The sequence below is a fragment of the Pseudorasbora parva genome, chromosome 19 (assembly GCF_024679245.1).
Source record: "Pseudorasbora parva isolate DD20220531a chromosome 19, ASM2467924v1, whole genome shotgun sequence".
Taxonomy (NCBI): domain Eukaryota; kingdom Metazoa; phylum Chordata; class Actinopteri; order Cypriniformes; family Gobionidae; genus Pseudorasbora; species Pseudorasbora parva.
In genome coordinates this window covers 1,204,161-1,230,480 of record NC_090190.1, presented here as the reverse complement: position 1 = coordinate 1,230,480, position 26,320 = coordinate 1,204,161, and the positions used below count along the sequence as shown (strand labels likewise).

Sequence of the window (26,320 nt, the reverse complement as noted above, 5' to 3'; positions counted from 1 at the left end):
GTTTAAAAGTGGTTTTGTGTTTGTTTTGTTAAAGCAATTCACATAAAGGGATTTCCATGTACCATCTACACCTGCCACCCTGCCAAGACCTCTTGCCTCCCCTTTGCCCCCCCCCCCAAATATGAATAATGTAATTTATGTAATATATAAATACTTATTTACAGATAACTGCTGAATTGTGAAGGTCTTCTGTGAGGTTGATTCAATGATGATTTCCAGGTGAGTTATGAATGTTTATGAACTGTCTACTCCAGGGTAAAATTATAATTTGATTAAAAATGCATTGAATACATTTGATCAGTTTTATTGGTGATAAATTTGCAAAACCCTTGGCACAAAACTCACCAGTTTCTTTGTTTAAATGAAGATAAGAAATTGAAAATTATTTCTTCATATTCTGAGATGAGGCAGTATGTTGTTGTGTCTCATATCAGGATGGCTGTACGTGTGATTTTGTTTCTGACACTTTTTACTGGGATGTGCGTCGCTAAATCCACTGGTACGTTTAGAATAATAGAAGTAAAAATGCCTGGATTTAAAAAATCAATAACCAGATTAAATGTATGTACTTAATCATGTGTGCATAACTGTCATTACTTTAGTAACGGACACACCATCATGCCCTTGTGGTCCAGGTGAGTGTTCTTTATTACTTTGAATGTTGTCAGTGAAATAGATATAATATTCTTACTAAACATTTGATAACCGTCTTCATGTACAATATCCCTTATTGGTTGTTATGGCAAAATACAGACAGGCTGATCAGGTCCATGGTTTTTACATGGTTACTAACCACAAATAAATAATTTGACACAAAATATTGACTTGAGTAAAAAATGTTGTAGTAGCTCACTTGTAATAAACACAAAGCTTCCCTGAAAACTATTCCTCTCAAGAAAAACGAATGCATTCAAGCAAGACATTATGAAATAAATGCTTTTCTCTAAAACACATTGGCCACAATTGTTGGCAGCCCTAGAATTTTAAATCAGTAAAATATCTCTGAAGTATATTTACATTTTTAGCACACCAAGGTGACAAGGAACATGAAATTGTCCAGCTAGAACATCTTGTTTTACAGGAGTATAAATATAAGGCGGCATAAATGCCTAATTCCCTTAACCATTTATCACAATGAGTGAAACCAGAAAATATAGTTCTGATGTGCAGCAAAAGATTGTTGAGCTTCACAAAATAGAAAGAGGCTGTAGGAAAATAGCTAAAGCATTGAAAATCCCAATTTCCACTACCAGAGCAATAATTTAGAAACTCCATTTAACTAAAGATGTTACAAATCTGCCTGAAAGAGGACGTGTGTATATTGTCCTAATGCATGGAGAGGAGGAACGTTTGAGTGCACAAAGACTCTCCAAGGATCACTGATGGAGAATCGCTGAGATTAGTTGAGTCTTGGGGTCATAAAGCCTAAAAAAAGTTGATTGAATGATTCAAACAGGGATAAAACTACCCCATGCCCACGGCTAAAAATACCACTGGATCTTTAATGTTGAGGGCCTATTTTTTTGGTCCTGGACATCTTGTTCAGATACATTGTATCATGGATTTTAGCAAATACCAAAAGATGGCTGTACGTGTGATTTTGTTTCTGACACTTTTTACTCGGATGTGCGTCGCTAATTCCACAGGTACGTTTAGAATAATAGAAGTAAAAATGCCTGGATTTAAAAAATCAATAACCAGATTAAATGTATGTACTTAATCATGTGTGCATAACTGTCATTACTTTAGTAACGGACACACCATCATGCCCTTGTGGTCCAGGTGAGTGTTCTTCATTACTTGAGTAAAAAATATTGACTTAAGTAAATATTGACTTAATTTTGTAGTACCTCACTTGTAATAAACGCAAAGCTTCCCTGAAAACTATTCCTAGCAAGAAAAACGAACGCATTCAAGTAAGCCAAACATTTAAGAGATAATGTAGAGTCATGAGCACCCAAATAAATAATCACATAATTATATACTGTATTCTGTATGACATTGATTGGATATGAAACCGTTTTAAATTGGTACATGTTTATTACTTTCAGTTGTAGCCTAACGTTTAGAGAGTTGGACTTGTATTCTGAAGGTTGTGGGTTTGAATCTCCGATGGGGAAGTGAATGAACAGAGCTCTCTTCCACTCTCATTACTCATGACTTATGTGCCCTTGAGCAAGGCCCTTAATCCACAATTGCTCCCTGGGTGTGTGTTCACTACTATGGGGCATACATACTGCTTTGTTTTGTTTTTTATGAGACCGTATGTTTCACTATATGTGTGCCTTGGGTACCTCGCCGACCACCTTAGCACTAGAAACGCACGCTGTGTTCTCAGGAAAAATAGATCTAACATTGCAAGCTGATTGAAATAAGAAACCCAGCAACCACCAGAGCAAGTCAAGTCAGGTCACCTTCATTTATATATCGCTTTTTACAACATAACTTGTTTCAAAGCAGCTTTACAGTGATAATAGGAAACCAATGGGAAAGAGATTGTTTTGGCTGTATATCAGTTCGAGAAAAAAGTAATTGTCCAGCTAAAGAATGTTTTTAATATATTCATTTCCGTTGTAAAGAATCATTTACTTATTTACATTGGGGCCAATTACACGACACCATTGAACTAAAATAGAGAACTTTTAATTTGTTCTGCCCATTAATTTGCATGGCAACACTGTTTGGTGGCTAGAGAATGCAAACTTTGAAATAGGTCTGAAATAGCTTTTAAAAAAGAGCAAATCTTATCTGACATGCATAATACAGTGTTTTTTGTCGTTTCCTTGGGATAAACAGAGAGACTAACATTAGCATAGATGCCATTCTTATGATGATGTAACGAGTACATCAGGTGTTATGGGAAGTGTTCCCGGTTTCCGGCTGAGCTAGTTAATGCAGCCTAACAATCATTCAACTGATTTGAAAAATAGAAATTGATAATTTGCTGTGTATGCCAGATTAAAGTGATGTGTTTTTAGTCTGATTTAAACTGACAGACTGTGTCTGCTTCCCGAACAATGCTAGGAAGACTGTTCCAGTGTTTAGGTACTAAGTACGATAAAGATTGACCACCTGCAGTTGATTTTGATATTGTCTATTATCAACTCGAGCTGCTGCGTAATGGACCAGCTGGAGTTTGTTTATTAAGTGTGCGGGGTAACCACCCAGTAGAGCATTTCAATAATCTAGCCTTGAGGTCAAGTATCATCAATTAAGTCATTGATAATTATTACATAACCCTTATGCTCTTTTTTGATAAAATGCAAGCCATTAGAATCAGAATCAAGTATTCCAGAGAGCTGTGTAATAATAATTGTATCTACATAGCTTAGCATTAATTTCCCCATTATATTGTAATTATACTTTATCGCATTAAAGTAAAGTAAAAAAAAAAAAAAAAAAAAACAGCCACAGCTGTCCAGTCTTTCACATACAATAGTTGAGGAACTCAAAATGCTGTCTATGGCAACAGGAATCCAATTCTGGCTGTTAGGTTATGCAGTCATACATTTAAAAACAAAAACATTTCAATTTAAGCCTATTATGGGGCAATATATCAATAATTTATTCCTAAGTGCAATGAATGTCTCACTCTGTGTGAGGTAGAGGTGTTTGGAGGTATGGACAGAGAAAAAAAAGACTCTGTCATATAATTTGTTTATGTACTTAATGTGTGTATAACTGTTATTATTTTATTAACAGAAAATGCATCGCCAGCCTACATTTGTGTTGCAAGTGAGTGTTCTTCATTACTTTGAATGTTGTCAGTGGCATATAATTAAAAATTTTAATTGAGCAAAATTGCAAATGAACTTAACAGTAGCTTATACAAGGTAGGAGACCAATGACAAACATTCAGAAGAGAGAGAAATAAAAACAGAAAAAGAAAATAGTAATAGAGTTGTAGAAGCAGTAGTAATCATACTAATAATAATAGCAATAATAATATTAGTAGTGGTAGAATTAGTCATTTATAATAATAGTATTGATGATAATAATAATAATAATAATCATAATCATAATAATAATAATAATAATAATAATAATAATAATAGTAGTAACAACAATAATATTCATGATAATAATAGTAGTAGCAGCAGTAGTCATTTATAATAGTTTTAGTATTGATAATAATAGTAATACATTTAGATCAGTCAATAAAAAAAATATATTGTAGATACACTATTCATTAGGATTGGCTCGACTGCCACTGAGCACAACCAATAGACCTTCCCGACATAGACACCTCCCTCTGACCACTCCGGACAAATTGAGATTAAAAACTAATTTAATTTTTACCTGTTTAGTATCTTAGAATCTCTTACAGTGTACAACAAAAATCTTTCAGGCAACAAAACGAACACTGCAGTACTCTTAAAGGGGTCATATAATGGTACATGCACTTTTACAAATTGATTATACAGCAATGTGTGTTGGTAGTGACTGTACACAACCATCCTATAAAGATAAAAATCCATCAAGTGTTTTTTTTTTTTTTTTAAATCTCCTTATATGTTTTCACCTGTCTGAAATCAAGCCATTCGATGTGTGACGTCACACAATCGGACACCCCTCCCACGACTGCAGCGATTCATCTCAGACCCGCCCTGAGTGAGCTCAAGCTATCCACAATGGCGGACACGCTGGAGCAGAATAACGTCTAAGTGATTGTGGTGTTCTGTTCTTGGGTGAAATAATGAACAAAGCAGTCATTTTGATGTTGATATCTCTGATTTATCGAATTGATACGGTTGAACTTGCACAGATGTGTCCTGAGAGACTCGCGTTGTTAAACTTTCTCATTGTCTAAGCAACGCTTCACACTCAAAGCCCCCAAAGAACAGAGGGGCGGTGAGCAAAGCTCATTAGCATAAAAGGCACATGCACAGAAACGGCTTGCTGAAAACAGAGCTGTTTTTCACCAGGTTAAATAAGTAATTAAATGAGTAATTTCTTAGAATACTAAATAAAAAATGTAATTAAAGTATATTACAAAGTTTTAATTTAGACACTAAATAATCATATTAACTTGGCATTATATGACCCCTTTAATACTAAAAATACTTCAATACAATCTCTAACTATAACAGAGATGGCACCAGTTGCGTTTGAATAAAACGAGAGAGAGAGAGAGAGAGAGAGAGAGAGAGAGAGAGAGAGAGAGAGTGGGTCTTTGTGTGACACAAGAAACGTCAAAGAAAGACCGGCTTCAGAAACCGGATGAGCTTTCTGTTATACAGCGCTGCTATTGATGACGCTCATTATCTGGAAATATCTGAATGTCACGACTGACCAATCAGAATCAAGTATTCCAGAGAGCCGTGTAATAATCATTTTGATTAATTATTTTATGATTACTTTGCCCATTATTAAAGGATTATACTTTAACACATTAAAGGAAAAAAAGTTATTGTTTATTATTTTATGTTAAACAGAGAATCTTGCTCTTGGAGCCCCAGCTTTCCAGTCTTCCACATACGATAATTTAGGAGCTCAAAATGCTGTCGATGGCAACAGGAATTCAATTCTGGAATTTGAGTCATGCAGTCATACTAATGAGGACAAGAACTCCTGGTGGAGAGTTGACCTGCCGGACGTCTCAGAGATAACCAGAGTCAGCATCACTAATCGTGGAGATTGTTGTGCAGTGAGGATATATGGTGCTGAGATTCGTATTGGCAACAGCCTGGAAAAAAATGGCAACAGTAATGAGCTGTAAGTATCGTCTCTATCTTAATACTTACTCAAATAGTTAGAAAATGTGTAAATAATATAAAATGTATAATTTTAATAAACTTGCCTTTGACAGAAGTATATTTAATATGCTTCATACTGTTTTGATGCGCTGATCTCTATTTCTCTGTTACTGTGTGTCTTCCCAGAGCTGCAACTGTTCAATCCATGGCAAATGGAGAAACAAAAACATTTAAGTTTAAGCCTATTAAGGGCCAATATGTCAACATTGTTATCCCAGGGCGCAAGGAATATCTCACACTGTGTGAGGTCGAGGTGTTTGCAGGTGAGCAATAAAAGGAGAGAGACGGTGTGTAGACATTTGTTCTATTTATACTATGTGTACGTTGTCTTAATGATTTTTCTTTCTGTGTTTCTGTTTTTATTGACAGATTGAGTGCATAAGATATTACACCACAGATCCTAAGGAAAAATAAGCAATGCTAATATTGGACTTTTCTTTGTTTTCATTTTACCTATGCACCTTTTATCCTTTAGATAAAAGATTAGTTTCAGCGCACATTCATGAAAGATTTTAAGTGTTTTTGTTTTTTTAAATGCACCTGATTCTTCACCCCAGTTTGATCCAGGGGGTTGTGTATTTACTCTTCTTTGTTTATCTTTACTTTCTACATTAATAAATTACTTCAGCATTGCATGTTGTATTGTGTGTTTCTGGGTCAAAAAGGTTAATTTAGATATTCACAATGATGAGGATGAGGTGTAGTGTTACAGCTACCCATCTAAGGTTGAGGAGCTGGTAGCAAAGGAAAGACTAAGATTTCACACAAAAAAGAGAAAGAGAAAAATAATGGACAGAATGAGGATGTCCAACCTTTTTTTCCTAGATTTAACAACATAACCACCAATTCAACCAATAATAACCTGTTAGGCAGCACCCACACTTTCGAAAAAATCCCAAATGGCATACAGACTAAAACAGAGACTTTTACACTAAAAGCATAAGTATGGTCTCATTTGAAAGCAGACACTTGGCAGTTTACAGTAAAGTCATAATGAAGAAAATATCTATAATAAGCTTCATAGTTTTGTAAAGAGATGAGGAATGTATTTTTATGAAATATCTGTATGAAGTTGGCCTTCCTGCTATCATAGATGCACTACAGCTTTAGTCTGACCATGTTATATTTCAATTTAAAACTCCGACGAATTAAATGTTTTTCAAGATCATGTGATGTGATTTTATTTTGAGAAGACTCTTCATCTTCTAAGCTTCCATTCAGTGTATTATCTCTATTTTTTTATGGTGCAAACTTGCCCCATCCAGTTTCAGTCTCCCCAGCACACATTCACACCTCTCCGGCCGAGTTATGATTCTAATTATTATTATTTTGTCTTCATTGTAATTACTGACGAGACTCTATTAATACTGATCTATTCAAACCTAACACGACTGAGCATTTGTGCAGGGTTCGCCTAAAATACTTAGAAATAAGAAAACAATAAACAACAGTCGTCTGAACTTTCCTTCACTTTATTCTGTCACATATTTAACAACCAATAAGAAACACTCCAGAACAGAAGAGGCATGCACAAACCTACAGCAAGCCCCGAGCTTAGCACAACAATTTATAAGATTAAAACCATTTTTTTACTCCAAACTTGCTCTAAATCCCAAGTTGGGTGTTTTAAATAACCTTCTTGTATAGCATTCCATTATAAATATAATCTATTACAAAAACACCCAACATAGCATGAAGAACACATATAAACTATATATTGTCATGATTGTGTGTTTATTGTATACATCAGTATACAGTCCTCAAAGATTACATCTGCACATTTTGGGTAAAAATGGAATAAACATTACTCATCTGAATACAAATTTGACACAAGCATGAGAGAATATATTAATATTTCTCCACATCTGCACACTTTTGAAATAAAAGCCCTGAGGGATATTTTGTCGTCAGTCTTCCTGATGACCATAGAGATTTTTCTTAATTCTTTCCCGGCTGATGCTCATATTTCAATCAAAACGTACTAATGCCAATTTTCATATTCACAGGTAACAGTCATCTGAAATCCTGCAGGAGCTGAGTCATCTCTTGACAAGTGATGGTCATCTGAAGTCCTCCAGGAGTTAGAAAGAAATTTCTGAACGAATAGGCTGTTCCCAGAGTGCTGTATCAAGGCACCTCAGTGGGAAATCTGTGGGAATGAAAAAGTGTGGCAAAAAACGAGAAGAGGTGAGCGGACTCTGAGGAAGATTGTGGAGAAGGACCGATTCCAGACCTTGGGGGTTCTGCGGAAGCAGTGGACTGAGTCTGGAGTAGAAACATCCAGAGCCACCGTGCACAGGCGTGAGCAGGAAATGGGCTACCGGTGCCGCATTCCCCAGGTCAAGACACTTTTGGGCAATCAAGGTGCCAGAGTCTGGAGGAAGACTGGGGAGAAGGAAATGCCCAAATGCCTGAAGTCCAGTGTCAAGTCCCCACAGTCAGTGATGGTCTGGGGTGCCATGTCAGCTGCTGGTGTTGGTCCACTGTGTTTTATCAAGGGCAGGGTCAATGCAGCTCGCTATCAGGAGATTTTTGAGCACTTCATGCTTCCATCTGCTGAAAAGCTTTATGGAGATGAAGATTTGGTTTTTCAGCACGACCTGGCACCTGCTCACAGTGCCAAAACCACTGGTAAATGGTTTACTGACCATGGTATTACTGTGCTCAACTCTCCTGACCTGAACCCCATAGAGAATCTGTGGGATATTGTGCAGAGAAAGTTGAGAGACGCGAGACCCAACACTCTGGATGAGCTTAAGGCCGCTATCGAAGCATCCTGGGCCTCCAGAACACCTCAGCAGCGCCACAGGCTGATCGCCTCCACGCCACGCCGCACTGAAGCAGTCATTTCTGCTAAAGGGTTCCCCACCAAGTGTTGAGTGCAGAACTGAACACAATTATTTGAAGGTTGACTTTTTTTGTATTAAAAACACTTTTGTTTTATTGGTCGGATGAAATATGCTAATTTTTAGAGACAGGAATTTTGGGTTTTCATGAGCTGTGTGCCAAAATCATCAGTATTAAAACAATAAAAGACCTGAAATATTTCAGTTGGAGTGCAATGAATCTAAAATATATGAAAGTTACATTTTTATCATTACATTATGGAAAATAATTAACTTTCATCACAATATGCTAATTTTTTGAGAAGGACCTGTATATATGTCTAAAAACACTAAAGAATTTATAAGCCACTTTATTTAGTTATATAGGAACCTAGTGGTCATAGCAGGGCATTACATCAGTTTATCTTTTTTTTACTGCCACCAGAGGGCAATAACTACCTTCAAAAAAATTATTTTGAATGCCTTGTCTCCATTTTAACATGGAATACTGTTTTAATTGAAAAATAATAATTAAACAATAATAATACATTTTTTAATTATTTTTAATGGGGAAAAATAGCTAATAAAAAATTTATACATATTGAATATTTAATATTCAATTAAATATTAAATGGGGGGGGGGCAAGTGTGACCCTTAAACGAAGAGGACCAGAGGGTTAAAGACATCAAATTGCAACAGAGACCGAGCGCGACATGCTATATTACACTGAAAACTATGCTCACTGGAGGGGAAAGAAATCAGCGACAAGAAATATCATATATAGAACTGACATTTGTATATTTTACTAAATATTTACTGCTCAGGTTGGCATAATGATGCATACGGAGTGTCAGAATCCCAAAACTGACCCATTCTTCCTGCTGAAGCTTCACGTCTTATTGCCTGTATCCACTTTTGTCTCCTTAAACACTTGTTTTTTGGGGGGGGCAACAGCTTATATAAACTTAATGTTTTTTAGCTTTTTTGCTGTACACCTTGTCACGTATTAGTGTTTAGACACTGTTCTGTGTTTAGTAATAAGTCCGAAATGACATTGTATTGTGTGCCTCCAAGTCAATGGAGAGCGTTGGATTGTCTGTGTGGAGCTGAGCACAATTGAGGGACACAATTTTTTGTAGTATTTTAGACAGAAATGGAAGATTTGAAATGGGTCTGTAATTTGCTAATTCATTTGGATCAAGTTGTGTTTTCTAAATTAGAGTTTAATAACTGCCATCATTAACAGTCTTGGGACATGACCTAGAGATGATTTAATAATATTGAGAAGTGGCTCTTCTGCTACAGGTAACAACTCTTTTAGTAGTTTAGTTGGTATTGGATCTAATACACATGTTGTTGGTTAAGATGTTATGCTAAGTTTATTTAACTCTTCATGTCCTATAGTTGTAAAGTACTGCAGTTGTTCTTCAGGGATGATAATGGAGGCTGAAATCACAAAATGCTTTACATTTATCATTTCTTTTCTCATTCTTTCAAGAGTCAGTTTTTTGTTCAGGTGATGTCTGTTTATTTGTTAATCTGGCCACTGTACTAAATAAAACCTTAAATTGTTCGGGTTATTTTCTATTAGTTTATGGATATGCTCAGCCCTGACTGCTTGTATAGCTTTTTTATAACAGGAAGTGCTGTCTTCCCACACGATTCTAGACACCTCTAAAGCCCCTTTCACACTGCGATTCCGGCAAACACACGGATAATGCGACCCGGCATTTGTACCCGGGCCGCTAGATTTGGCTCATTCACACTGCCAGCGAAATACCGTAATATGTGCGCTTTCACACACAACCCGTAACGGTCCCGGGTCGAGTTGACACGTGACATCCGGATGTGACGTATAACGGCGAGCGATCTCCGCTTCAGCGCGGATAGTAAGGAGCTCCGTGGTCTCGACTTGTGTCCAGTTTGCGCTCATTTCTGCTTGTTTAATTTGAGTTTCTTTTGTAGACGAACACTCTCTGCGTTTAAAACACAGACGAGCTCTTCTGGCACTGCAGGGTTGTGTTATTGAAGAAACAAGCTCTAGGAGTCGCACGATAACTACGTACACGTTGAGGCATTAGTTTCGGCTTTTGTTCACACAGCGCTCGTCCCGGGTCGAATCCCGCAATGTTACTAGGTCCCCGACCCGGGTTCAGTTCGGTAATCAATGCCGGTACGTGGTTGCTTTCACACAGAAGGCGGCCCAGCAATGCTTCGGGAATAATGCGGGTCCGACGTGCAGTGTGGAAGGGGCTTAAATGAGTTTGTTTGAATTGACGTCATTTGCACAAGACGTCTGCGTCCATCTTCGACCACAGGACTTTAGGGCCCTTAAGTACTACACGGAGCCCATCTTTACAACACAGACAGATCATCACGACTCCAAACTATTGAATGGTAGAGTAAATATTCCATGTAGTCAGTCAAATAATGCTAACACAATAATTATGCAATAGTCAAAAGAAATCCTGGTATGTAAATTATGTTCTGTATTTCCTGAAAGAAAAGGCAAGAGACCAAAACTATTTTTTTTAAAGTTTATTTAGTATAAAAAAAAAATACAAAAAAAAAAAAACATCCTATATTTCATTCGATTCTCTGTAGATGATCCTTCACCCACTCGGCAGATATCAGGAGTGTGATGCAGAGCTCAGGAAAACACACACACACACACACACTACCTGAGGAGCAAGAGAGTGTGAAACGCATCACAGAAGAGACCATAGCGTACACACTATTATTTACAGAGCTCAGTCGTGCCAACATCCTCGGCATAGCTTTGACACCACTTTCTGAAGCTCAAACTGAGGCCAATTTCAATGCTTTGATGAAGTGCTTATTATTCAGAGTCTGATCTTATTGGTCAAGATGAACGAGCAGCGAATGAAAGGCCGCCTGAGAAGATGCTCTGAGAAGACTGAGAGTTGACCGATAGTCAGATGTTTACTGGGAAGCGTACCGTGATCATTTCCTCATGGTGAGCATGGCATTGACGTCCCACAGGAGGTTCCTCATCTGGTCCATTAGCACCTTCATCTCCTGGTTCTTCTGCCTCACCTTCTGTTAAAAAAAAAAAAGGGAATTAATACTTTTATTCAGGGATGCATTAAATTGATCAAAAGTGACAGTAAAGACATTTATAATGCTACAAAAGTAGAATTCCTAAAGAAGAAAAAACTGTTTCTATATTAAACACTAGAGAATAATGGTGAATAGAGCGTGTGCGTGTGCTGGTAAACCCTACATTATGGGGACAAAATGTCCCCACAAAGACGGCAATATCCAAAATCCTTGTCTTTATGGGGACTTTTTGTCCCAATGAGGAAAACATCTTATAAATCAAACTAAGTGATGTTTTTTTGAACATGTAAAAATGCAGAATGCTTCCTGTGATGGGAAGGTTTAGGGGCAGGGGCATTGTGTGTGTGTGTGTGTGTGTGTGTGTGTGTGTGTGTGTGTGTGTGTGTGTGTGTGTGTGTGTGTGTGTGTGTGTGTGTGTGTAAGGTGGCCTGCAAACTCCTTGCAGTGGCTTCTACTGAAGAAACTGCCAAATCGTCACTATTTCTTTAAATTAATTAACTGAACCTCTGATTGCGGGTCTTCATTCATCATCTCTGATCCTTGGGTCTTTAACTGTAAATTTCCATACAATTTTTAATCCATAGTCAGTACACCCATAGTTATATGTGTTTTACAACAGAAAGGAAAGGAAAGGCATGATATATTGCAGTGCAATGGTATGTTGAGATCGTTTATTAATTAATTTATTTATTTATTTATTTATGATTTCATGCCATATCAGCAGCAATGGCTATATTCACGGCAATCAGGAGTAACACTTCAATACATTAAAACAAAAACAATCACTATACAAAATCAGGCATATATATCAATAACAACAATAGTCATAATAACAACAATTACATAGAATCTTTCAATTGAATATTTGACACACAAAAAAATCTAAAATTACTCCAGGAGAAACCTTTTTAAAAATATCAATTAATGTGTTTTCTGAATAAAACCGTTGTCTAGTATTATTTAGAAAAGGACATTCTATTAAAATATGTTCTACACTCATAAAATTCTTACACAAAATCACAAACCAGTTGTTCAGAGATAGTAATGAAAGTCTATGAAACAAACCTCGAGAACTTCCTGTCTCTCCTGAATCACCGCTGGGCTGCACGGCTCCACCCTCACAGCTGAAGTCTCCTCACACACATAAGGAACCAGCTGGACAGACGGAAACACACACACACACACACTATTAACATCATCTGTGATCATATCTGCCTTCCCTAAAAATTCACTAGTCCATTTTGATTAATACATTTAATCTAACGGAATCGCATTGATTAATACAGCTGGGAACAAAAGTCTGAGAATGTAATTTAATGCAAATTACAAATGGGTCGCTCTCAGGAGCTCAGTGAACTCAAGCGTGGGGCCGTGATAGGCTGACACCTGTGCAATAAGTCCATTCCTGACATTTCCTCACTACTAAATATTCCACGCTCAACTGTTAGTGGGATTAGAACAAAGTGGAAGCCATTGGGAACAACAGCAACTCAGCCACGAAGTGTTAATTCCCAGAGCGGGGTCAGCACATGCTGAGGGTTACAGAGTGCAGAAGTCTCCAACTTTCTGCAGAGTCAACAGCTCCAGACCTCCAGACTTCTGTGGCCTTCAGATGAGCTCAAGAACAGCGGAGAGCGGTTCATGGAATGGGTTTCCATGGCCGAGCAGCTCATCCAAGCCTTACATCACCAAGAGCAATGCAAAGCGTGGGATGCAGTGGAGTAAAGCAGCCGCCACTGGACTCTAGAGCAGTGAGACGTGTTCTTTGAGCGACCAATCACGCTTCAGTCTGACGATCACATGGACGAGTCTGGGTTTGGCGGTCACCAGGAGAATGGGACTTGCCTGACTGCATTGTGCCAAGTGTAAAGTTTGGTGGAGGGAGGATTATGGGGTGGGAATGTTTTTCAGGGCTTGGCCCTGAGTTCCAGAGAAAGGAACTCTTAATGCTTCACCAAGACAATTTCACGCTCCTAACTTTGTGGGAACTGTTGTGTGCAAAATGTTTAGCAGTTTCACCTCTATATTTTAACTATATTAGCCATAAAAGCCTTACGTATCATTAGATGTATATTAAAAAGGGTTAAACTATAAATAAATACAAAGACTAAATACACTTAAAATGCATTGCTTTAATTTAATAACAATGCAAAACGTTTCTAAAATACTATATAATATTAGTAATTAATATTAAATGAATTAAGAGGCTAATCAGAGCATGTTTTCTTAATAAAAAGGGCTGAGTTTATCAGAATTGTCTGTATTGTGCATCAATCATCATCTTTTACAGAGCGGTCACTGACCTCTGCCGGAGACTCCTGGAGGTCAGGGGTCATCTCCACACAGCGCTCATAAAGCAGCCGCAGTTTCCGGAAGAGCAGAGTCAGCTGACGCAGGTGTTCCTGAAGCTTCCCGAAACGATCCTGATACGCCGCCTGGCTCTGCGTCACGCCGTTGGGAAGCTGTGAGGAACAATCCTTTATTACTGGGGCTGTGCGATATTGAAGAAAAATGTCATATGCAATACCTTGTTAAATAATGCGATATTAGATATGCGATACGATATTGTCATTAATGTGTAAAATCTATTTAAATTAGAATTTTTTTTTAATGAAAATGATACAAATTGTGTTTTTACATTCTTTTTGAGAAAATAAAGTATCGCTGCAACTTCTGAAAGTGACCAAAAGTGTTTTAGCAAAAGTGTATGGAAAAAAAAAAAGTGTGTATTTGGTAGTTCGAGTGTGTAACAAGACACGAAACAGAACTGAAGGGGTCACATGCTTTCAGAGAGACGGCTTATGCACACATTTCATTGTGTGTGTGTGTGTGTGTGTGTGTGGGCATGGGCATGTTTTTGTGACATATGAGGACACATGTGTATAATGACATGGGTATGACACAGGTATTACTCATAGGTTTTGAGTTTTTTTTTTTTTCTTTACCTCAAATAGAACGCTGGATCCAACAGCCTGGAATGCACGTCACTTCCGTTAATAATACACGATCTGGCGTAGTTTATTCCAACAGAAGTGAATCTCGTATACGACGCCAGATCGTGAATCGTTGAACTGTGTGTGAAGATTGAACGGAGGTCTTACGGGTGTGGAACGACATTAGGGAGAGGAGTACCGGAAGTGAAGCGCACTCCAGGCTGTTGGATATAGCGTTCTATTTGAGGTTAAAAATGATATAAATACGGCTCGATTTCTCACACAAACTGATCGCTTTGTGTCTTAAGATATCAATGTGTCATCATCAGCCACAGGGCTCTTTGTGCACGTTGTCTAAGCATGTTTTTTTTTACTCTCATAGAATTGTTACCCATTCACATCATTATGACTGGCAACGGTTGAGTTAAAAATCTTCATTTGTGTTCTACTGAAGAAACAAACACACCTACATGTTGATGCCCTGGGGGTCAGCAGATAAACATCACAGGCTCATTTTTGGGTGAACTATCCCTTTAAGTTATTCCTTAAGTTATAACTTGTTAATATAACTTCGTTTAATTTAGTTTGTCATAATTTCACATTTTTATACAGTATGTCATAATGAAGTTTTCAAAGGGTTAGTTCACCCAAAAATGAAATGTCTGTCATTAACTCCTCTCCCTAATGTCGCTCCACACCCGTAAGACCTCCGTTCATCTTCACACACAGTTTAAGATATTTTATATTTATTCCGAGAGCGTATGCAAGTGTATGCACACTATACTGTCCATGTCCAGAAAGGGAATAAAAACATCATCACAGTAGTCCATATGAGACATCAGTGGGTTAATTAGAGTCTCTTGAAGCATCCAAAATACATTTGGGTCCAAAAATAACAAAAACTACGACTTTATTCAGCATTGGCTTCTCTTCCGCGTTTGTGTTCAATTTTCAAATAAAGATTCAAACGGTTATGAATCAGCGAATTGATTCATGATTCGGATCGCCAATGTCACGTGATTTCAGCAGTTTGACACGCGATCCGAATCATGAATGACCCAAATGTATTTTGGATGCTTCAAGAGACTCTAATTAACCCACTGATGTCTCATATGGACTACTGTGATGATGTTTTTATTCCCTTTCTGGACATGGACAGTATAGTGTGCATACACTTGCATACGCTCTCGGACTAAATATAAAATATCTTAAACTGTGTGAAGATGAACGGAGGTCTTACGGGTGTGGAGCGACATTAGGGAGAGGAGTTAATGACAGACATTTCATTTTTGGGTGAACTAACCCTTTAAGTCAAGGATGCTGTCCGTCACCTGAGTGGCGCGCGTGATCTGGAAGATCTCCATGGTGCGCGTAACGATGTCCTGCACGGTCTCCTGCCCGATACGGCACAGGTACACCGGGGAGATCTCCCGCAGTGCGCCCTGTGGAGGCCCTCCGGGCTGCGGGTGCTGTGGCTGCGGGCCCAGGCCCTTCTGCGGGAGCGCGGCGGACATCTACACACAAACTGCGCGATCTGAGGGAACCTAACGACACTTATTGATCAATGGCTGGAGCATACAATTCATTCAGCGTTTTAAACTCGGAACACGAACTTTTTGTAGAAACTCACCGAGCTTAGTGATGTTGCTCCTGAACCTTAAGTAGTTCAGCCGTAGCCTTATTGACAATAATATCTGCTAAAAATGACCGCGGGACTCCTCCGCTCGCTCGCGTTCAGTTTCAAACAGATGAGCAGCAGCCATTACTTATTGCGTCACTTCCTGTGTCGTTCGGGGAAACTTTTATTTTGAATGTGATTAATCGCGACCGTTTGATTGCCAGCACTATTTTTATTAATTAATTAATTGTATCTATTATCTTTTTTACTATAAAATTTATTATTTGTACTATATTCATGCAACATTAATAATATTTACTTATAGATTATTATTATTATTTTTATTTATTTAATCCTATGTTTTGTATTTTGGTACCATTATAATATAACATAAGCAACGTTATTATTTGTTCTAGAATGATTGGTGTGCCTGATGTGCCTTAATTTAATATGTATTACTAAAAATGCTCAATAAAATACACAGTTTCGCATTTTATTGCAATGATACTGAGATTTTTCCTTTCTAATGACATAATTTTCAATATTTTTTTGAGCATTTCCTTTACTGAATACTCTTAATTTGAAATCGAACACTCTCATTATGTCTCGCGAGATGTTCCTTCGTCTCCACGTAGCTTCAACGTGTGTCTGCCTCTGCGCGCTAGTCCTGCCTGGTTTCTTCACTGCATATGGTATGAATTATGCCTTTTTGATTTGATTTACTCTATTATGTATGATTTACAGCATTTATATGTGTTGAAGATTTTTTTATATATGTTTAGCTTTATGTCTGCTAGCTACTCAGTCAATTCTTCAGGTTTTAGTTCTTTATAATACAATGATAAAAACATAAACAACCGTCGTTACCTTTAACTGACGTGAACTCTTAACCGACTAATATAGTTATAAAGCGAAATCATGAGATTAAACTCTGAATTTTGACTAATATAGTTATAAAGCGAAATAATGAGATTAAACTCTAAATTTTGACTAATATAGTTATAAAGCGAAATAATGAGATTAAACTCTAAATTTTGACTAATATAGTTATAAAGCGAAATAATGAGATTAAACTCTAAATTTTGACTAATATAGTTATAAAGCGAAATCATGAGATTAAACTCTAAATTTTGACATGCTAAATTATTATGGGAAAGCGAAATTATAACGTACTAGTTTTTGTCATTATAAACTAATATCAGATTAATATGGACGTATTGTCATAATTTCGAATTTTTTTATTTATTGTAATATCGATTTCTTATATATTATCTTTTTAACGTATCTTATGTAATTCCGACTTTTTATATCATAATTTTGATTTAGTATGTCATAATTTTGACTTTGACATCATTTTGATTTATTAAAATCAATGATGACAATTAAAAAGTCGAAATTATGACACTTCAAATTATATTAAAAATCAATTATGACATTAAAATAATTTTGAGTCTCACAATTTGGACCATTTGACATAATTTGGACTTTTCAATGTCCTCATTAATAGTTTAAAGTGTCATAATTTCGACTTTTTAATTGTCATCATTAACTTAAATATGATCATTTTAAGTCTCATAATTTTGACTTTAGTGATGATTTCGACTTTTTGTCATAATTTTTCAACTTTTTATATCATAATTTTGACTTTTTAATGTCATCGTTGACTTAAATATAAAAATTATAAGTCTAAATTTCGACCTTTTAATGTCAAAATTGACTTCAATATAATTTTTACTGTCATCATTTTGACTTTTGACTTCATTTTCACTTATTAAAATAAATTATGACATTAAAAAGTCGAAATTATGTCAGTCAAAATTACACTTTTTTTAAAATTAATTTTGATTTAGCATCATAATTTAGACTTTGTCACAATTTGGACTGTCATCGTGGACTTTTATATAAATTATTATCTCTATTATTATCTCTATTATTAAATTATTATTATCTCATAATTTAGACTTTTTAATGGCATAATTGGTCATAATTTTGACTAAAATATAAAATCAATTATGACATTAAAAAGTTGAAATTATGTCCCTTAATTATATTAAAATCAATTATGACATTAAAATAATAATTTTAAGTGTCATAATTTGGACTTTTTGCAAATTTCCACTTTTTAGTGTATCATAGATTTGAATATAATTTCTACTGTCATGATTATGTCTTTGTAATATATACTTGGAGTAGTACCTGAAGTAGTTACTAACAGCATGTCTTCTGGTGATGTTTATAGGTTGGAGATGGCAGAGAATGGGTGTCCGGATCCGAAGGCTCTAGAAGGGTCCAGTTGTGGTCTGTCTCCATCTCAGAGCGAGGTTCTGGAGCGCTGTCTGCACGCGCTCACTCATGCCAAAGACGACAGCCATGTTTTAGCAGCACTACTCCTGGTAAAGAGAAGCTTTTCACTCTGATATACGGCACAATAGTGAAGAAAACACGAGCACAGCCACTCTTTCATGCAGACAGTAAATAACACATTTAATTTACCTTTAGGCAATCAGCGTATTGATTCATGATTCAGATCGCCAGTGTCTCGTGATTTCAGCAGTTTGACATGCGATCCGAATCATGAATCAATTCGCTGATTCATAACCGTTTGAATCTTTATTTCAGGATTGAACACAAACGCGGAAGAGAAGCCAATGCTGAATAAAGTCGTAGTTTTTGTTATTTTTGGACCCAAATGTATTTTGGATGCTTCAAGAGACTCTAATTAACCCACTGATGTCTCATATGGACTACTGTGATGATGTTTTTATTCCCTTTCTGGACATGGACAGTATAGTGTGCATACACTTGCATACGCTCTCGGACTAAATATAAAATATCTTAAACTGTGTGTGAAGATGAACGGAGGTCTTACGGGTGTGGAACGACATAAATGAAATATTTGGGTGAACTAACCCTTTAACAAGTGGATACATGTAAATTTACGTACTTACTTACTTGCTTCTCCTGTGCCCTTAGATAACGCGCTTGTGTCCTGCGGGACAGCTGGATTCCGGGACTCTCCATCGGATCTTTGAAGCGGTGGGCTTGAATCTTCCCGCTCGGCTTTTGGTCACAGCGTTCCGGAGCGATGACGGATCGGGATTACCCGCGGAAGACTTGATCTCGCTCGGATCGGCTCTGCTGGCGGCTCTCAGCACAGAGCCAAACATGGTGGCTCATCCGCAGCTCCTCAGCACGATCCCTCTGATCCTGAGCATCCTGGAAAACGGCCCAATCCGGACGGAGCCAAACAGCGAATCCAAGATATCCCAAACAGGAAGTGCTACGGATTCCCAGACCTCCCTAGATGAGGCTTTGGCCTGCGATTGCTACCAAGTATTGAATGCGGTGTGTGCGTTACCACAAGGGCCCGATCAACTTTTTGCTCGCGGCGCGATTCCGGCGCTATCTAGAGCCGTGCTAAAGAATCAAACGCTCAGCCGTGAGAAAGGACTGGCTCTAATCGGACACATTTTATCATCAGGTGTCAGAAAGCGAGCTTGGGCTAAACACTCGTCTGATCTAATCTCGCTTTTAGGTATCGTCTCGCAAAACTTCTGCCTTGCTCCCGATCCGGCCCGATTAGAGATGTGCTCAAATGTTCCGCTTTTTCTCCCGCCATCCGGGGTCGAAACGGAAAGCCAGGTGCTTAAGGAGATCGTGGGGAAACTGTGGGCTTCGCTGCGGCCTTTGGTTCAGGGCAAAATCAGCAAGGAGCATTTAGGCCCAGTTTTGGTAACATCCGCCTGCCTTCTGGATCTCTTCGGATGGGAGTTGGCAGGGCCGCCGAAGTTCTGTTGCCTGCTGGTAAACCGGGCGTGTGTGGAGGTGAGGATGGGTTTAGAAGAGCCGCCGTGCACAGAAATCGCCCCCCCGCTGCAGCACACACTCACTGCGTGCTATCGCATCATGGAGGCGGCGATGGAGCAGGCCTGCAGCCAGGGGGTGCCCTCGAGCCCTGCCCCAGAACAGACAGCCATCAGCGGACTGAGTCTCCAGCAGAGCAGGCAGGTCCTGGGGGTTCTGGAGGAGGCCTTCTCCGCCGAAATATACCATCTGAGACAGGTGCCGTGATGGGTCTAATTACTTACTGTAATTTAATTGCTTTTCCCTTGAAAAAGTAAAGTAAGGGATTTCTCTTATTTTTCTGTAATGTAATTACTGTTACGTTTGGTGTGATTGAACTACATACTAAATATAATTATATATAGTACTCGATAAAAATCGATTTTTCGATTAATCGTTTTTTAAGATATGGTCGATTCAGAATCGATTCTCAAAGGCCACGAATCGATTTTCTTCCCATATTTATTTCCGCTAACATTGAACATAAGATTAACGTAAATCTAATTACTAGTCTTCTCCACTAGATGTCACCTCGTGATCTTACAAAGGAGCAAGAGGTGCACATCATTTATCCACTCAGTGTTTAAACGGAGGCTTCCGGTGCGTTGTGGCCTTTATAATGCTGAGGTGAAATGCTGTAGTAATACTAAAAATCTGCAGAACCATTTGATGTGACGACACACACACACGAGCACACAACCGCTAAAAATACATCACACACACGTAAATGCTTGCCTTGCGTTAGGATCAAACTTGAGCAGTCACTTAAGCACGTACGTAAGCCATTGTAGACCTATTCAATAGGGGTGTAAGAAAATATCGATACACGTGAATATCGCGATATTATGTTTGGCGATATTGTATCGATTCTCAAAAACGCTGTATCGATATTTATATATTTATTTATTTACATCCAAGATTCGTGGCTTTGTGTTCGTTTTTAAACCACAGACTGTATAACACCCAACCGCTAGATGGCAGTGTTATCTCAGAACGCATAACTGACGCGGAGCCGGAGAAGCGCAAGGTGAAAGTGCTAGTGTTTACATTAGCAGACCCAGCTCTCAAGACGATAGAATTATTCCGCTCTTGCAGTATACAGAGCTGAAGTGTGGACTCATGTTGGCTTCAGCTATAAAGAAGCCACTAAGGAAATCGACAAGAATCATTTTGTTTGCAAAATAGGCCAAGTTATAATCTAATACTCGGGAAACACATTGAAACAGAGAGCTCGCTTAACATCCTGACGTCACCCGCGCTGCTGAGAAGTGTTTCGATAGAATGTACTGCACGCTTTCCTCTCAGTAACAAAATAAACACACACCAAAACTGACAGCGGTGGCAGGAGAACGAAAGATAATAGCGATGTGGATATGGATGCACCAGCTCTGCAGCTCAGTAACGTTACTTGAAACAGCACTTTATACAATAGACTGCTTTATAGAAAACAGCTTTAGGGTCCGATCACACAGAACGCGTTTTTCAGGTTCGAAAACGCGAGGCGCACTGCACTCCCTTTTTTGGTCTGCGTTTTCTCATTCAAAAATGAGCAGTGCACTTTAATGTTTCTAGGCAACCCCCGAATCAGCTGTACTGTCAGTCAAATCAATGTAACGGTCAACACAACGGAAGGTCCGCCGCTTCATTCATTCGATTGGACAACAGAACATAAGCGCGATGATGTTGCATGCTTTTCCGCTCAGAGTTGACTTTTTTTCCACTTCATGCGCTCGGAGCGCTCCTTCAAAAACGCGAGGCGCCCAGGGCGCATAAGCAGCGCGCATAACGCTCTCTGCCAACCGAAATCCATTCAAAAAAGGCGCCTCTCGCTGCAAAAACGCGTTCTGTGTGATCGGGGCTACTGTGTTAAATATAAAACAAACAGTCATTCAGTCATGAAATGGACTGCACTTTCTGTTGTTAAATAGCCACTGCTATACTGTGAACCTTTAAAACATACACAAATAATCCTGCAGTCACTTTACATTTCCCTTAATTTAGATTGCACATTGCATATGATTAGTGTTATAAATGATACTGTATTAATTAAATAAAATACTTTGTCTCGTGTTTTAGGCTTATGGTTGTGTTCTTTATTCTTTTAAATTATAAAAAACAAAAACACACAAAAAGAAATATCGCAATATATTGCCTCTCTTACAATATCGCAATATATTGCAATATATCGTATCGTAACCCCTGTATCGTGATACGTATTGTATCGCCAGATTCTTGGCAATACACAGCCCTACTATTCAAATTATAGTCCATAGACAGCGCAGGGTCAATAATTCAAACCTCATTACCCACTTATGTTCACTGTTCTTTTTTATAAATACCTATAGTATTCGTATTAAATCTATATTCATTTGAGTCGAATCGATTTGAGGGCTTGTGAATCGAAATCAAATCGTATTGAATCGATACCCAGCCCTATATAATACAATAGTGGAATTAACATCAGCATTTAAAGTTAAACTTTAAAATGCACGTTTTTATCTGTCCTTCTCACATTTGTAATACTTTGGTCAGTTAATAAGAGTAATTGATGTAGTTTTATATTATTTATTTGAATTAATTAAAAGAGCTGTTTCATGTCTAACCTTAAATTGCTCAACTCGAGGTTGATATAGGATTTAAAGGGGGGGGTGAAACACTCAGTTTCAGTCAATCTCATGTCAGTCTTGAGTACCTATAGAGTAGTATTGCATCCTTCATATCTCCGAAAAGTCTTTAGTTTTATCATATTTATAAAAGAAATATGGGCTGTACCGAGTCTTTCCGGAAAAAAACGAGCGCCTGGAGGCGTATCGAGTGGGCGGAGCTATAGAATGACGAGGCGTATCGTGTGGGCGGAGCTAAAAAATGACGATCGCGCACAAAGCGGTGACGTCCTCAACCGTGGAGAACCCCATCGCTATCTCAGCTAATACAGATAATGATCCAGAATCCACACTATCAATACTTGCAAAAATCAAAAACGTATTATTAGCAACGTTTCGGTCTCATGACATGCCGGGTGAAGGTCGGGAGACCGAAACGTTGCTAATAAAAAGTTTTAGATTTTTGCAAGTATTTATAGTGTGCACGATTTCCTTTTGTTTGTGTGTTGATATAGGATTTAAAAAGTAATTAGTAATTAAATACTTTTTGGAGAGAGTAATTTGTACAGTAATCTAATTACACTATTGAAGATGTAATTAGTAACTAGTAATTAATTTCTTTTTTAGAGTAACTTACCCAACACTGGACCGGTGGGAATGCAAGAGTTAAACATGTCATCGCTCAGAAGTTTCTTCTGCTCATTAATCTGATCATAAATCCAGTAAAACTGTGAAATATTCTGTGTGAATATATTGAAAAATGTAATTTTTCCCGTAATCAAAGCTCAATTTCTTTTACAGAAAAAAATAGTGAAATATTATTCCAGCGTAAAATGGCTGTTTTATGTTCGAATATATTGAAAAATTTTATTTATTCCTGTTATAAAAGCTCAATTTATTTTAGTGAAATACAGTAAAAAATAGTGAAAAATTATGCAAGTGTAAAACGGCTGTTTTCTGTGTGAATATATTGAAAAATTTAATTTATTCCTGTTATAAAAGCTCTATTTATTTTAGTGAAATACAGTAAAAATAGTGAAATATTATTCCAGTGTAAAACGCCTTTTTTCTGTGTGAATATATTGAAAAATGTAATTTTTCCGGTAATCAAAGCTCAATTTATTTTACAGAAAAAAATAGTGAAATATTATTCCAGCGTAAAATGGCTGTTTTATGTGTGAATATATTGAAAAATTTAATTTATTCCTGTTATAAAAGCTCTATTTATTTTAGTGAAATACAGTAAAAATAGTGAAATATTATTCCAGTGTAAAACGCCTGTTTTCTGTGTGAATATATTGAAAAATGTAATTTATTTCCATAATCAAAGCTCAATTTATTTTACAGTAAAAATTGTGAAATATTATGCCAGTGTAAAACGGCTGTTTTCTGTGTGAATATATTGAAAAACGTAATTTATTCCTGTTATGTAAAATTGTCATTTTCAAATAAATTCACGGCCCCATCCTGATAGAGCAGCAGAGCTAAATTTAGTCTAGTGGAGTCCATGCCTTGACGGGACAGAGCTGTTTTGGCAGCAAAAGGGGGACCAACACAATATTAGGATGTTGTGCCTGATCGGTGTATATTGTTAGAATTGGGGATGGACTTTTATAACATGTTTTCATGATATAAAATGCCAAACTCTTCTTAATTTTTCTGCTTTAGGTGGAACAGACGGCCTACGGCGACCCGTTTGTGTTCGCCACGTTCCGCTCCCTCTGCGCTTGGCTTGCTGAAGAAACCTCATGTCTAAAGGACGATGTCATTGAACTCCTGCCTTTCCTCATTGGCTATGCTAAAAGTCACTTTAAGGGAGGAGGAGAAGGCGGGGGGCTTGCTGATTGGATGTCAAAGATGTCAGTCAGTAACAGTTCATCAGGTGATGCGACCTGGAGCAGAGAAGCGGCTCTTCGGTAAGACACGTGTTCTCTAAGGCTGCATTTACACTGCAGGTCTTCATGCACAATTCCGATGTGGTGACTATATCCGATTTTTTTGACCCGCTTACATCATCTTTTAAAAGTGACCCGTGTACGATATTTGCATTTACACTGGCGAAACAACCCAAGACGTTCTTAACCAGAAAAGGAAGTAAAGCGGCACGATATGCAATGGACGCAGACAAAATGATTATACAATGTTTTGCTGTCTGCACTTTTCCACATCTTTAAAGGTCCAACATGACATCATGACTTTGCGTAAACATACACGCCACTTTGTAAAGCCAGGGGGCGTGTTATCTGTTCGCATTTTGAGCTATCCGCATAAATGTCTACGCCGTGTGATTCCGCCAACCGGATCTCACAGAATTCATATTTATAGCCTTATTTTATATTTTGGAGCAGCTAACTCCACTCCTACCCTAAACCTACCAACTCCCAACAATATAAAACACATAACCGGCAAATAAATGTACAGTCACATGTATTTGTTACAAGAACAGACCTAAAAACAGTATAAAAGTATTAACTTGTGTTGCATTCCAAGTCTTCAGAAGTCATACGATGTCTTCATGTGAAGAACAGAGTTGATCTTAATGTTCTAGTCGTTGATATGATGATAGCGCTCCTTTGTGAACAGAATACATCCGCATATTTCACACACACATATTTCTGACTCAAATGATACGCTGACACGACTTTAGAATGGCACGATCGGTCACGAGACACACGAGAGCCAATGGCGTTTTACAATCAAAGCTGACGTAATGACGCGATTGGCCACGGGACACACGAGAGCCAATGCTGTCAAAGCTGACCTGACGTTTCTTCCGGCGGCAATATTTGAAATTTATTATTAATATTCGGCGGATAGACTCAACGCTCTGATCTCTTTTGGGGGTTTTCTTCACACAAATAAATCGTTTGGCCTCTGAACACTTGGAATATTTGTACTTTCTGAATAAACTATGCCTGAAATAATCAACATTCAAGTAGAAAACCTGCTCTATTATTGCCTAGAAACACAATTACGAGTATATTTTTACCAGCAGCCATATCACCCTGCAGCCCAAGACTGGTTTCCCACTGAAGCTAAGCATGGCTGAGCCTGGTCAGTACCTGGATGGGAGACCAACTGGGAAAACCAGGAGCTGCTGGTAGAGGTGTTAGTGAGGCCAGCAGGGGGCGCTCACCCTGTGGTCTGTGTGGGTCCTAACGCCCCAGTATAGTGATGGGGACACTATACTGACAAAGAGCACCGTCCTTCGGATGAGACGTTAAACCTAGGTCCTGACTCTCTGTGGTCATTACAAATCCCAGGATGTCTTTCGGAAAAAGAGTAGGGGTGTAACCCCGGCATCCTGGCCAAATTTGCCCACTGGCCGCTAGTGTTGTCCAAAATATCGATATTTCGATATATATCGATAATGGAATATCTGAAACGATACGATTCTCAGTTTTTACAGTATCGATATCAGCTGCGCTCTCCTCTCTGACCGTCAGCGAGTTGACACACACACCGGCATATTCTCACTCAGCCCGGTTAACCTCTGAGCACGGCGAGCGCGCGTTCTGCTGGACTTTTTCCTCATGACAGTGTGTTAGTGTTAGTGTGTGATCGGTCTGAATTTCGCGCGGGATTGCTCATAAATTAATTCTACTAATCCCCGCAGATTTCGTGCTCCACATCTGAAGCGCACACACATAGCCTACCGTA

The 26,320-nt window shown here is 38.1% G+C and overlaps 3 protein-coding genes across 8 annotated transcripts; 2 read left to right on the top strand and 1 right to left on the bottom strand.

Moving 5' to 3' along the window:
• The first annotated feature begins 146 nt into the window (after positions 1-146).
• On the top strand, positions 147-6,389 carry LOC137047988 (fucolectin-like). 3 transcript variants are annotated; one of them, XM_067425930.1, is made up of 8 exons: positions 147-219; positions 435-499; positions 603-635; positions 1,750-1,782; positions 3,703-3,735; positions 5,436-5,715; positions 5,883-6,019; positions 6,126-6,389. In XM_067425930.1, the coding sequence occupies exons 1-8, from the start codon at positions 206-208 to the stop codon at positions 6,128-6,130; spliced, it is 600 nt and encodes a 199-aa protein (XP_067282031.1). In that variant the 5' UTR covers positions 147-205; the 3' UTR covers positions 6,131-6,389. The 3 variants fall into 3 exon arrangements, with proteins under 3 accessions (XP_067282031.1, XP_067282032.1, XP_067282033.1); XM_067425931.1 differs by lacking the exon at positions 1,750-1,782; XM_067425932.1 differs by lacking the exon at positions 603-635 and having other exon boundaries at positions 164-219.
• A 4,754-nt stretch (positions 6,390-11,143) lies between these two features.
• On the bottom strand, positions 11,144-16,366 carry LOC137047991 (mediator of RNA polymerase II transcription subunit 30-like). 4 transcript variants are annotated; one of them, XM_067425940.1, is made up of 6 exons: positions 16,227-16,366; positions 15,928-16,140; positions 13,967-14,125; positions 12,729-12,818; positions 11,542-11,642; positions 11,159-11,263 (listed from the first exon to the last, which is right to left on the bottom strand). In XM_067425940.1, the coding sequence occupies exons 2-5, from the start codon at positions 16,108-16,110 to the stop codon at positions 11,547-11,549; spliced, it is 528 nt and encodes a 175-aa protein (XP_067282041.1). In that variant the 5' UTR covers positions 16,111-16,140; positions 16,227-16,366; the 3' UTR covers positions 11,159-11,263; positions 11,542-11,546. The 4 variants fall into 4 exon arrangements, with proteins under 4 accessions (XP_067282042.1, XP_067282043.1, XP_067282040.1 ...); XM_067425941.1 differs by having other exon boundaries at positions 11,144-11,642; positions 15,928-16,130; XM_067425942.1 differs by having other exon boundaries at positions 11,144-11,642; positions 15,928-16,110.
• A 462-nt stretch (positions 16,367-16,828) lies between these two features.
• LOC137047983 (neurochondrin-like) lies at positions 16,829-24,955 on the top strand. Its single transcript, XM_067425926.1, has 4 exons — positions 16,829-16,906; positions 18,454-18,607; positions 19,188-20,276; positions 24,329-24,955. Exons 2-4 carry the CDS (start codon positions 18,461-18,463, stop codon positions 24,578-24,580), a joined length of 1,488 nt encoding a protein of 495 aa, XP_067282027.1. The 5' UTR covers positions 16,829-16,906; positions 18,454-18,460; the 3' UTR covers positions 24,581-24,955.
• The last annotated feature ends 1,365 nt before the right edge of the window (positions 24,956-26,320 follow it).